This window comes from Microtus ochrogaster, chromosome 19, assembly GCF_000317375.1.
Source record: "Microtus ochrogaster isolate Prairie Vole_2 chromosome 19, MicOch1.0, whole genome shotgun sequence".
In the NCBI taxonomy this organism is placed as follows: domain Eukaryota; kingdom Metazoa; phylum Chordata; class Mammalia; order Rodentia; family Cricetidae; genus Microtus; species Microtus ochrogaster.
Genome location: NC_022021.1, coordinates 22964922 through 22978460, shown reverse-complemented (window position 1 = coordinate 22978460; position 13539 = coordinate 22964922). Strand labels below are relative to the sequence as shown.

General features: G+C 43.0%; 1 protein-coding gene across 1 annotated transcript in view; it reads right to left on the bottom strand.

The window, feature by feature from the left end:
- Fam81b (family with sequence similarity 81 member B) overlaps nucleotides 1-13539 on the bottom strand; it is a 75955-nt gene that overhangs the window by 40579 nt on the left and 21837 nt on the right. The window contains exons 4-5 of the mRNA XM_013349651.1: nucleotides 9105-9348; nucleotides 3407-3524 (exon numbers count right to left, since the gene is read on the bottom strand). Coding sequence (XP_013205105.1) covers nucleotides 3407-3524; nucleotides 9105-9348 — 362 coding nt within the window. The remainder of the gene's footprint in view (nucleotides 1-3406; nucleotides 3525-9104; nucleotides 9349-13539) is intronic.

Genomic DNA, 13539 nt, shown 5'->3' with positions numbered 1-13539 from the left:
AGAGAGAGGAAGTTGTATTAACTAAGGGAGGCTGATGAAGTGCTGCCAGGGGGCTAATGAAGTCGTAATAATTTCTGAACACTAGCCAGAAAGCAAGGTTTTATGTCAAATCTCTCAATCAAAAAACATTGGCATCTACTATGAAAATCAGTTTGGCTGTTCCTTAAGAAGCTGGAACAGATCCTCTTCAAGATCCAGCTGCACCACTCTTGGGCACATGCACAAAGGACTCTCATCCTACTACAGAGACACTTGCCCCCGTGTCATTGCTGCTCTCTTCTTAATAGCCAGAGACTGGAGACAGCCAAGATGTTCATCAGCAGATGAATGGGCAATGAAGATGCCATACGTCTACACAATAGAATATTATTCAGTTGTTAAAAAATAAAATCATGAAATTCTCAGGTAAATATATGGAGCTAGAAAAAATTATCTTCAATGAGGAAATGCCCCCCCCCAAGACCAATATGGTATATATTCCTTATATGTAGATGATAGCTTTTATTTTATTTTATTTTAAATATTCAACAGGCAATCTACATCTATATAAGCACAGAGGTTAGGGATGGTGTAAGGGTCTCGGGGGAGGGAAGGATCTCTCAAGGAAGGGAAACTAAAATACATGGTTATGAAGAGATATAGTGTAGATTAGAGCAGGAGAAAAAAGGAGGAAAGGAGAAAGAGAGGGAACATGGGAGGACCAGCCAACAGCTAACACTAAGGGCCATTTGATCATATGGAAACCCACTACAGAAGAGGCTTCTTACAATATCTATGTATCATCTGTCTGTCTGTCTGTCTATCTATAAACAGATATGAAAGAAATTTAAGAGGAGTCACCAGACAATGGAGGAGACAAAATCCAAACTAGACATCATTTTGAAAAGGGTCTACTCCACATTCATTCCTTAGAGATTGTGAAAGAGTTCTTATGTGTGTTCAGATTTTATCCCTGTTAGTCATATCTCAAATGTGTTCTGGCATTTTTCCTGTAGTACCAAGTTGGCAGTGCTGAGAATAGTAGTTTTAAAATATTTTATATCAATTTGTAACTATTAACTTAAAAATGAAAAAAATACATATCCATTAAAAATAATATTTTAGTTGACAACTTCAGTGTAGACTGACAAACATTTAGTTGAGAAAAAGAGCATAGTACTTTGGAGAAAACAAATAACTTGTGATTTCTGGAAATGGTTGAATTTAATAAGACATTTAGCAATAAATAACCAGTATTTTTTCTGAGAGAAAATCCCTGCTCTGTGGTGTTTGACTCCTTGCTGTGGAATATTAGTTTAACTACGTACAGATGTGTTACATTTGCTTATATTGCAGAATATCACTGAATGTAAAGATGTGTTGCATTTGCTTATTCTGCATTTGTTCAATTATGTAAAATGTGTACCTGTTTTACCTTGCCCACTACAGTCTGACTGGTCTAATAAAAAGCTGAATGGCTAATAGCTAGACAGGACAGGGATAGGTAGGGCCGGTAGGCAGAGAGGATAAGAAGTAGGAGGAGGAGGAATTGAGGCTAGAGAGAGATGAGGGGAAGAGAACGAGGGAGGAAGAGAGGTAGATGTCTGGGGTGAGCCAGCCAGACACGGAGTAGGACATATAGAATGAAAGAAAGGTTAAAAGCCCTGAGGCAAAATACAGACAAAGAGAAACAGGTTAATATAATTTATAAGAGCTAGTAGGTCAAGCATAAGATTAGCCCGAGCATTCATAATTAATAATAAGTCTCCGTGTCATGATTTGGGGAGTGGTGGTCAGAGAAAGCCTGCTACAACTCTACTTGTGGTACTAATATTTCTATTATGATTTCCATCAACCCTATGGTGTCACAGCACACAAAGGTGAGAAAAAAATGCCTGAACTGTGTTTAAACTTGATAAATTTTACCAGGCAAAAGGAGTTTTTAAAAAGTGAACGATAGGAATGAAAAAGACCTTACATACCACGACAAAAGGTATCAGTAATTTTGGTTACCTTGTAGTTGCAAAGCAGAATATTTGAATGTTTAACTTTATATGAAACATGTAAATAGACTTTAAAAACAAGATAAAAACGCACAGAATCTGATCTACATGGAAAGTAGAAAAAGACAAGATCTCCTGGGTAAATTGGGAGCATGGGGATCATTAGAGAGGGCAGAAGAGGAGGGGGAGAAAATACATAACAATAAAAACAATAAAAAATTAGAAAACCACACAGGAAGCCATTACAAATTTTATTGCCTAGCCCGGGCCTAGCCAGCTGGGGTCCTCAATGCTCTGCTACCTAGGACCCTGCCTGGTGCCTTGTGGCCCCAGGCATGTGGGCCTTATTACAGTAAGGCAATGTGTAATGGAGAAATGAAGAGAGAGAAGTGGAATGTTCTGTGGAAAGACTCGGAAAGGAAGAAATGAAGACAGTGAGGAGTTGACAGATGTGGGTGGGCTGCTTGCCTCCTGGGGCCGTGGTGAAGGGCAGTGAGGAGGAGACAGGGGGACGTCTGTCCAGGCTGGGCTGCTGCCAAGGGCCATGGCAGGGTCCCTGGTCCTACAGTATCCTGGGTCCGTGTTGATATCCACGGCTCCTGTTGCCATTGAGTTCCAGGCTGATTCCAGTGGGCTAGGCCACCTCTTGGGTCCGTGTTTGGGTCCCTGATCCACACTGCCACTGGAGACTTACTGATCTGGAAGGCCTTTGCTGCCACCTGGGACCATGATGACAACCAGGCCTAGCCTACTTCCGAGAACCATGTCTGAGTCTATGGTCCTACAGTAGCTGAGGTCCATGTTGATGCTCAAGTCCCATGGTGCCACCAAAGGCCAAAGGAAGCCTGGGTTCTGGGCGGCAGCCTGTGGCCTTGTTGCTTGTCCAGGGGCCATGCTGATACCAGAGCTATCTGATCTGAGTGGCTGGGGCTAACACTTGGAGATAGGATATTGACCGACCAGGTTACAGCCTGAGGCCATGTCTGGGTCGGTGGCCCTATAGCAGCCAGGGTCCAGATTGATCTGTGTGACTCCTATTGCCCCTGAGTGCCTTTAGGATGCCCAGGGTCAGATCAGCCACCTGAATCCAGGTTGGTGTCCAAGGGCGGGATTACATCCAGATCTGAGCAGCCTATATTGCTACACAAGGTCATGGTGGTGTCTGGACCAGACCTGCAGCTGAAAGTCAAGTCAGGGTCCTTGCTGATGTCTGAAACTCCTGTTACCTCCCAAGGCTGTACAGACACCTGAGTTCCAGAGCCATGTCAGTGTCTCAGGGCCATATAGCTGCTGGGGCAGTGGTGACATCCAAACCCAGATGCTGAAGTCCAGATCCTGCATTGCCACCAAAGGTAACATAGAGACTCAGGGTTAGGGCCACAACCCTGGTGTTGATGGCGTCTATCAACCAGAACCATTCTCACCTGAGTGGTCATTCCTTCCACCCAGAGCCAGGATGTTGTCCAGGCCTAAGCTGCTGCTGACAGCCATGTCTGAGTCCACGGTCCAGTTATAGCTTGGGTCAGTGTGGATGTCTGTGACCTGTGTCACCTCAGGAGGCCTTAGGAACCATGCAAGATGAAATCAGAGGGCCATGCTGAGCTGCCCCTCCCTTTGCCAGCCCTGGGAAAGCTGGCCTTGACTCTCCCTGGAGACTAAAGCAGGAGAGCTGGCCCCTGTGCATTGGAGAGATGGTCCCCACCCCTCACCACAAGCCAGGGTGGACTGAGTCTAAAGGCATGCACGTAGGGGAGCTGAGGCCACCCCTGGCCCGAGGTGGTTGGCTTCAGGAGCCTGGGACTGACCAGCTTGGCTACAACTCATCCAGGCCTTGGGTTGACCCTCCCTAGCACCTGGTCCATCTAGGACCTACTGGAGCCAGTAAAGGAACTGGTCTGGTGGAATGAAAACCGCCAGATTCCAAGACTCTCACAAGATATCCCAGGAGTCCCAGTGAGCATCCAGACGCCTTGAACCAGACCAGTGAGTCATTGCAGTGAACATTTGCCAGTAAAACTGATGGAAAAAGAGGTGTACTATATGCCTTGTATTGTTTATCATACAATCCTCCATTGCCACCAGGACGAATGACGAGGTGTTGGAGAGGTAGGAAAGATGCAGGAGCAAAGAGATTTTTTTCTTGTGTTTTTTTTTGTTTTGTTTTTAGGTTTTCTGTTTTTTTTTTCTTTTGTTTGTTTGCTTGCTGAAGAGTCCAGGAATATAATATAGAAATAAAAGGTCCAGTCTAGGAATATTGAAATGTAAAGTCGTAAGCCCAAACACATTTTGGGAGAAAAATAAAGAAAGAAAGCTGGCAGCCACTGTTAACCTTTAACAAACACTTTCTGCCTTAAGAAAATCCTGGCAGCCACTGTGTAGAGAGGTAACCCCCCTCCCCCACCCACAGGGTTTCTTTGTAGCTTTGGAGCCTCACCTGGAACTAGCTCTTGTAGACCAGGCTGGCCTCGAACTCACAGAGATCTGTCTGCCTCTGCCTCCCCAGGGCTGGGGGATTAAAGGCATGCACCACCACCGCCCAGCCCATTTGTCTCCTGTCTTCCAGCTTCCCAGCTAGGCAGGTACTGCAGACATTCCCTCTTTGGGACCCTCTGCTTATATTCCCTTAATTCTTAACTGCTATGTGACTCTACATTTTGTCTTGTATTCTTTCAGGGACAGTAAAAAGTGTCTGGACCAGCCACAGGCTTTTACAAACATCCTAAATTGACACCCTATAACCAAAGTTGTAAAACTTACAATGTATTGTGACTTTAAGCCTGACCCCAAGGTTGTAAAAGCTTTTTGACCCATACCATACTATAAGAGGAGGCTGAAAAGCAGCCCCATTCCTACAGCTACAGAAGCTGGTCTCTGGCTGTGGTCACAGCTATAGCTGATAAGCTTTGTGTGCCCCATGGTGATTTTTTTTTTCTTTTTCTGGAATAAAGCTTGCTTCTGATAGACTTTGGTGGTCTGTCCCCCCATCATTTGTGATGCCAGACTCAACATGTGCTTGATATGTTTCTTTTTGTGCAAAGTGTATGGCAGAGGATATGGGGGGACCAGGAGGTGAGCAGAATTGGGATGCATGATATAAAACTCCCAATGAGTCCATAAAAAAGTGAAATAAAACTAAAACAATGTAACAACAATGACAAATCTCCCCAAACAAATGTTCTCACCAAGGGCTTGCTGATGTCAGCCAGCCAGCAAGGGCCTCAATGTGAGTCTTTACTGTACAATCTCTTGCTATCTCTGACACAGAGGGTTGATTAAAATCATAGTGGAAATATATACCATCAAAGGAGTCAGACAACAGAGTAGGGATTTTCTTCAGGAAAATAGTGGTTGCTCATTGTAAAGTGTTTAACAGTGTACCACTGGCTAGTCTCCTTACTACAAAATTATCATAGTCAGATTAACAAGTGAACTCAACATCTTTAAGGAAAAAAAAAATCCAAAACCTAATTTCTGTACATAGCAAGGATTGAAACAATAAATCTAGAAATTGGCATAAGCCCAGTGTAAAGCATTGCACAGAACCTTAGTGAGGTGTAAATTAGTGCAATTTACTCTTGGAGCCAATTTAGCAACATGTATAATTTTATCATGTCTACACCCTAGTAAGTCCACTTCCAAGAATATATGTTGTGGGGTAATCCTGAAGAATCCAAGAATAAAAGTGAGTGTGTTCAGTTGTAGCCTAGGAAATCAGGAGCAGCCTGTCATGCTATGAGTTTTCTTAGCCTCCCAGGGGTCTTCCTTGCTTTCACCAGCAGCTCTGGCTGCAACCAAAGGCTGGTTTCTGTTACTATAGCTCTCTATAGCTAGCGATAGTTTTTACAATAACCTGCCTTTCACTTGTAATTGACAATTGCCGTGAACCAAAGTTTACTTTTAATGGAATGGTGTGTGTGGGTCCTCAGGTGTGAGCCGACAGGTGTGGCTACAAAGAGATCCGACCTAGGGTGCGGTTAATTAGTGTTTCGAGTACAGAGGTGCAGCAGGAGCACCTGGACCAAGGCTCACAAAATTCAAGGCTATTCCTTCTATCATGTTAATGAAGTTGATTGCATCTCCTTTTGGAGGGAATCAGCATGCCTGGGGTCAGTATTCACTGAATACCTCCTGGGCTGTTCTGTGTTCCTGCCTCTCATTTCTCTTATATCCCTATTCCTTTTGCTTAGTAATTCTAATCTTCACGCTCCTAACCTGGAACATAGGAAGGCTGGTCCTCAGTAGACAACCATCCCGTCCTATAAACTTTAACCAAAAGCCTTCCTGCTGTTTTTGCTTAGTATACCTCCCTCTTTGTGAAACCGGTTGTGCTTGAAAGAGTTGGAGGATCCTTGTAGAAACTGTTAACTATGAAGATGATCTCTAAGTTTGGGTAAAACTTTAGCTAAAACCTTATTATCAGAAATCTTAAATCTTAAAATGCTTCTCTTCAAAACTGTAAAATTTCTTTGTCCATGCCTAATGCTTACTCCTTCTATAAAAAGGATGCCAGAGTCCGCCCCCATTCCATAATTTCAGAAGCCTGAACTCTCTGGGTCCCAGCTGGAAGCTGCAGTGATTTTCTTTTGATTCTTTTTATTTATTTATTTTTCATTGCTTTATAAATAATACCATTCAAAATTTCCACTTCCTCCCCTCCTCCCATTTCCCTCCCACTACCCCACTCACCCTCCCTCCCTCCTCCTCCAGTTCTAAGAGAGGGCAGGGTACCCTGCCCTGTGGGAAGTCCAAGGCCCTCCCCACTCCATCCAGGCTTAGGAAGGTGTACATCCAAATAGACTAGGATCCCAAACAGCCAGTACATGCAGTAGAGACAAATCCCAGTGCCATTATCATGGCCCTTCAGTCTTCCCCAATTGTCAGCCACATTCAGAGAGTCCAGTTTGATCCCGTGCTCTTTCAGTCCCAGTCCAGCTGGCTTTGGTGAGTTCCCAGTAAATTCCTGGTTAAATTTATTTTTTTCTAACTGTAAGTGCATGCCTGTACCCTAGCATTGGGAATGAAAAGGCATGTTCAAGGCCAGCATGTCTCAAAAATTCATTTGACTTTTAAAACGGGAAAGCCACTTCACTGCTGCAACGGTGGTAAAAATAACCCTCCCCATTTCTGTCAAGGGCTTGAGTTAAGTTTTATTTCATAGTTGAATCTATTTTTAGGACCAATGTGCAAATGAACTGAGTTGATGTGTATAGTTTTCTTTAAAATATTGGAATAGCTTCCATTTTCCTATATAATGTTCATTAGCTGAGTTATTTACTAATGTTAGCCTAGTAGTTTCTATTTTGCCATAGTTAATTAAATTATCTTAACATCTTGGATGCTTTTTTTGTGGCCCTGGGGATCAGTCTCAGGACTTACACAAGCCAGGCAAGTGATCTCCACTGAGTTTACCTTCAACTTTTGGTTTTGCAAGACAAGGTCTCACAGTGTAGTTCAAATTGGCCTAGAACTTGTGATTCCCTTGTTTTGCCTCGAACTCCTGAGATTACAGGCACATGTCAGCATGCCTGGGTGCATAAGCACCGTAATCACATTCAGTTTTGTAACTTTATGCTGAGCTTTTAACTTCCTCTATTCTCTCAGTTACACTATGAATTCTAGTAGGCGTACACACAAACATCCAGTTTATAAATACCTTCAGTCATTACATGAGTTCAGGAGCCAGTTATGCTGAGTTAACTCCATGGATGATGTCTCATTTTCTTCCTACTAAAAAAGAATCAGCCCTGAAGTTTCACTGTTACTAGCCAGGGGCAAGTCTAGTGCAGGACACTGTCAATTTTGATGGTTCTCCAGGTGTTTGAGCTGTCTCTGGAAGCTGTCTGCCCAGACTCACCATGGGCACACACTGACAGAAGTCTAACCAAAGGCTTGTACTGAGCATTTGCTCCCCATTGTTTACTGGAGGGATCTTGTTTGATCAACTTTGTTTCCTTTAACATCTTAAAAATCTTTTTTGAGGGGTTTGGTATGTGAAGTGAACTAAGCTAAATCTTTGCCTCCTGGATATTGTATTTAGGAAGAGGAAAGCAGACAGACAGACAGACAGACAGACAGACAGACAGACAGATGACAGTGATCGTTCTAGGGTGGTGAGAACTTTGTATAAAGGGGGAATAGAAGGGAGGCAGACACTGTTGAGGCCGGAGGGGACTAAGTGCTGTCATCTAGGGTGGCACTTGAGTAGGAATGTGAAGAAAATAAGGAGCATTCATAGGGACAGCTACAGGAGGATGGTCTGTAGGGCTATGCATCACACAAGCCCATGTCTCTGCATTGTATGGCAGTCATCTCTGCATTGTATGGCAGTCACACTCTCAGGCCATAGTTTGCACTTGGCCTCACAGGAGGAAGGAGGTCACCTAGTCTTTCCAGACAAAGTATTGCCATCCCTAACAAAGGGTCAGGATATACGAATGTTGCTTTGCTCCTTCTTTATAATTATGGACATCGCCTGGGAAGAGGTGTTAATTCAGGCTATGTTTTGTTACAGAGCTGCCGTAGTTGCGGACATGACTTAAGTCCTACTACTCCGGAAACAGAATGATAATGAACTTCCCCTTCAGTTTACCCTTTGATATAAAAGCTGTTTGGATAATAAACTCAGATGATCTTCAGGATTTGAATGAACCCTGGGACCCCCTCCCCCATATCGCTGTATGAACTGTGCCTCAATTATTTCCACACCTCTACACTGGTCCGAGAAATAATTTATGTTGGGGCTGGACCCCAGCAAAGGTCTAACTAGAGCACAGCAGTGCACAGCTGAGAGGCTGGCAGAAGAGAGAACTGGGAAGAGGGTCATTGGGTTCAGTGTGTTGATGCATATAAAGCTCTACTCGAATTATCATAGTCTTATGGATTAGGCTAATAAAGTCTTTTAGTACAATGTTTGACATACTAAAGCATTTTCTTTACTGTCAGAAAATAGCTGTTTAGTACTTTCTAAGGGAAGGTTTTTGTTTTATTTTTTATCATAACTTATAGTCAAAAAGTTTAACTCTTTTTCTGGAGCTGTAGCAACACATTTCCATAATTGAAAATGACTCTGGTGGTTGATAACCCTTGTTCAGCAGTGATGTCAACACGTGGAAACAGACCTACCTCAATGTTCTGGTTGAGTTTCTTGACGATGCTAGTGATGGTCTGGATGTGACTTTCTAGTAACTTCCTGGCAAGAGATTCTTCTTTTCGAAAGCCCTGAGCCCCCTGGAGGCAAGTGGAGATGTCCTCTTTGATGCGGAAGGCTTGCTCAAGAAGGAAAGCTATGGTGCGTTCCTGGTTATTCAATCTGTCTTCCAGAGGACATGTCTGGTTGTTTGGAATGACAGGAAGAAAGGGGGAACCCCTGGTCAAAAGAAACACCGCAGGGTTACAAGAATGAGTAGGAGGGCTCTCTTAGTCTCTGTTCTATTGCTATGAAGAGACAACTCTTATAAAAGAAAGCATTGAATTAGAGACTCACTTACAGTTTCAGAGGTTAAGTCCATTATCATCACATTAAGAAGTGAGGCGGCATTCAAGTACAAAGTAGCTGAGAGCTTTATATCCTGACTAACAACTAACAAGCAGTGGGCAGAAGGAACCTCAAAGCCACACCTCCTAATCCAGTAGTTTACAAACTTCGTAATACTACGACCCTTTGATATAGTTCCTCATGTTGTAGTGACCCTCAACCATAAAATTATTTTCGTTGCTACATAATAACTGTAATTTTGCTACTGTTATGAATTATAATATAAAATATCTGATATGCAACGCCAAAAGGTTCACAGCACACAGGTTGAAAACTGCTAATTCTTTCTAAGCAGTTCATCACCCGGGGAATAAGCATGTATGTTTGGGCCCGTGGGAGTCATTTTCATCCAAACCAAGGGGCTGGGAGCCTGAACTCATTTTCTCACTGCTACTTTTTTCATTTTCTCTCCTGTGAGATATTTAAACACTTTTCCCAAGCTAGAGTTATTTCATACTCAATGATGACAAATTTTAAAGCCCAAATGGTAATAGTTGCAAAGAAATTTATAGTAAACCTAAGGGAAGATGATAGAAGCCTTCTTCAATGACTTATATATTTATATACCCTTGTATACAAATTTTATTTTAATCTGAAAAAAATACAAGTTCTTATATATAACTTTAAAAATGCCAAATGGGGGACCTGGAGAGATCAGTAGGTAAAATGGCTGATGTGTAAGCATGAGGACCTGAGTTCATATTACCAAAACCCCCACACAAAATCAGGCACAGTGGTGTATACCTGTGACTTCTGCCATGGGGGACAGAGGCAGGGAGATTCCAGGAACTTATTGGTCAGCCAGTTTAGACAGATCAGTGAGTTCCATGATCAGTGAGAGACCCTGATGTGGGATTCCCCTCAGTATGATGTGATTACCATTAATGAATAAAGAAAGCTGGCTTGAGCCTATAGTAGGGCAGAACAGAGGTAGGTGAGGAAAACTAAACTGAATGCTGGGAGAAAGAAGGCAGAGTCAGTGAGATGCCATGTAGCCACTGCCAGGAGCAGACACACTGGAACTTTACCTGGTAAGCCACAACCATATGGCTATACACAGATAAATAGAAATGAGTTAATTTAAGATATGAGTTAGCCAGAAATATGCTTAAGCTATTGGTCAAACAGTATTGCAAATAATAAAGTTTTTGTATGGTTATTTCAGGGCTGAGCAGCCAGGAATGAATGAATAACCTCCTGTTACAAACTGGCACCCAACATATTCTAGCTAAATCCATATAAAACCTGAGAAAGCTTAGAAAGGAATTCTAGATACAAAAGAACAGAGTTAACCACAGCTTAATGCTGGGGCTCCTTTAAGAGTGGTTATTTAGGGACTGAGCAGTCAGGAATGAATGAGTGGCCTCCTACTACAAGACTCTTGTCTCAAAATATAATGTGGAGGATGGTTAAGAAAGATACTTTATGTTAACCTCTAGCCAACACATGCACACACACACACACACACACACACACACACACACACACACACACACACTATATGAATGTGCAAAGTGACTTGGGAGAGATTCTATGAGCTTCTGTCTTGGAATAGTAAGTAAAATTGGCCACTGCAAAAGCTTTCTACAGCCGTACAAAGCTGGAAAACATTGTATACAGTATCTTTCTCTTGGTGACTTACACCGTGTTACACTCTATCAGTGTTTAACAGTATTATATTAATTTCACAAGAAAGGAAAATAGATTATGTAGAATAGGTAAAAAACTGGTCTGAGGTCATTCCAGATTCCAGTATAGGCCCCTTCCAATGCTTAAGTGCAGATTTTTGACCTCTTAAAAAGCTAAATTTCATTAGATTTGGATAGAATTATATTAATTTTAAACTAGTCTGCAATGATATTGAATTTCCTGGGGGACTTCCATTATACTGTGGTCCAGTAAAAGGGTTTTTCTCTTTGGAGCTTTTGTTTAACACACTGAGCTTCTGCAAGAGTGCTCATTATAAAGGGTGTTCCGAAGACTTCAAGTGCTGGCTAGTGTTCTACACGGGTGTGTATAATAGGTACTACAGAAGAATGACATAAGAAAATAGAGATCTGTGGTCATATAATCAGAAGCCTTAAGGGAGCTGGCCCAGCAGCATTGTGGTAGACTAAAGTGACCTCAAGTGGGCAGGCTCCTCTGAGCCATAACCACACAGAGCACATCTTTCCTTGCAGCCTGAAGGTACTCATACCACCTTGTCATACCATGTTTGTATTTTAAACAGAAAAACAGGGTGAAGAATAAGATGTTTACCAACTGAGCTTGTCCAGCCTTCCTTCTTTAACATGAGAAATTCTGGAGGACTTATCTTGGCACTTCTACCTATTTCATTGAAACCATGGCATGTGGACATATTCTCGACTTAGACACAGTCTGTGTGGCTATGGAAAGACTGGTGCATCAGACAGCCTGGAACTGAGGGGTCTCCTGGCCATGTGCTAGCGAACTCAGGCATTGCAAGAGCAGCCCCAGCCTCTGGGTGCTAACTCGCTACAACCTTGTGAGGCAACTGAGCCCAAATAATCTAGTGAACCACTCTGGACTCCCAATCCACAGACACTGTTTTGGTGTTTTATCAAAAACAGTGGTTTATCTGAAATATGGAATGGCCTGAGACTAAGATGTTGATTCTGGACATAAGGGGAGCACAGACATGATAGAGATTAAGGATCCAAAAGTTAAGAGAGATTGGAAATGAGCTTGGGAAAGGCAGATATTCTGCCGGTTCTGATTTGGATTTAATTAAAATTACAATTAAAAACACTAGATGTACGAGAAGGAAATAAATGAGCTTTTTGTGTTTATACAAAGTTGCCTATTGGATAGCCTGAAATGTGCCTATATAGAGAGATTTGGGTGTTTTCTAGAAATTAGGAGACAGCTCACGATTTGGATGAGGACAATGAGACTGGATGATTTGATATTGAAAGACCTGGATAAATTCAGGATCCCCCTCCAGCAGGAAAAAATAGAGCCAAAAACCTAAGCAGGAAGAGAAGAATCAGAAATCTAGGATTAGCCAGTTTAGTGACTGTTTCAGGAATTAGCTGAAGATAAAGTTAGATTGTAATCTTGAGAATAATCTTGAGAAACAGGGAGTTGCCCCCTTGTGATCATCACTGGATTTTCAGAATTTTCTAAGATGCCCTCCCTACCCACTTCGGATTACTGGGCTGTGGTTTCTTCCCTTAAAAACCCCTTCTCCCAGTTACTCGCGGTCGAACTCCTCCCCTGCGTGGGTTATGAATCTTGGCCCTGGTGCACTGGTTCTTGTCTTGTCGAATAAACCTCGTGTGATTGCAGCAAGGACGGTCTTTCATGAGTTACTGGGGGGGGGCGGGGTTGTGTTATCCTGAGACTTGAGTGAGAGTCTCCCTACACTGGGGGTCTTTCAATATGTATCTATGTGGGCATGCATATGTGTCACAGGGAGAAGGCAGTCTCAGCAGTTTAGTTTAAGCTAGGTGTTAACCACACCACATTTCCCCACAATCCTATGTATGCCAGGCACTTATAGCCACTCTGCTGGGATTGCCTGTCAGCTAGAGATGTATAGTGTGTCAGTAGGTGTCTGAAATGGGGTGAGGCAGCTGTTGCAGAGGTTAGATGCTAACATTACATCCTCACTAGCTTCACTTAGAAAAGAACTGAATTGTTCACCTTGGCCCTACCCTACATTACTGTCTACCTGGGCCTCAATCCTATCCCATTGTCTACCTTGGCCCTATACTGTGTTACTGTCTACCTGGGTCTCTATCTGATCCTGTTGACTACCTTGGCCCTACCTTAGCTTACTGTCTACCTGGGCCTTGATCCTATCCCTTTGTCAAGCTTGACTCTACCGAATTCTAGGTGCTGCTCACCATTGACTGGAGGACCAGGGCCTGCAATATGGTAAAAGAGATCTATCCATCTCCTCGAGCAGTCTTTGGGTCAAGGGAACATGTTGCTTTCCGCTCAGCCCAGTGTCCTGGTGACTCTAGAATCTCTGCTGAGGCTGCTCTGAGAACACAGAAT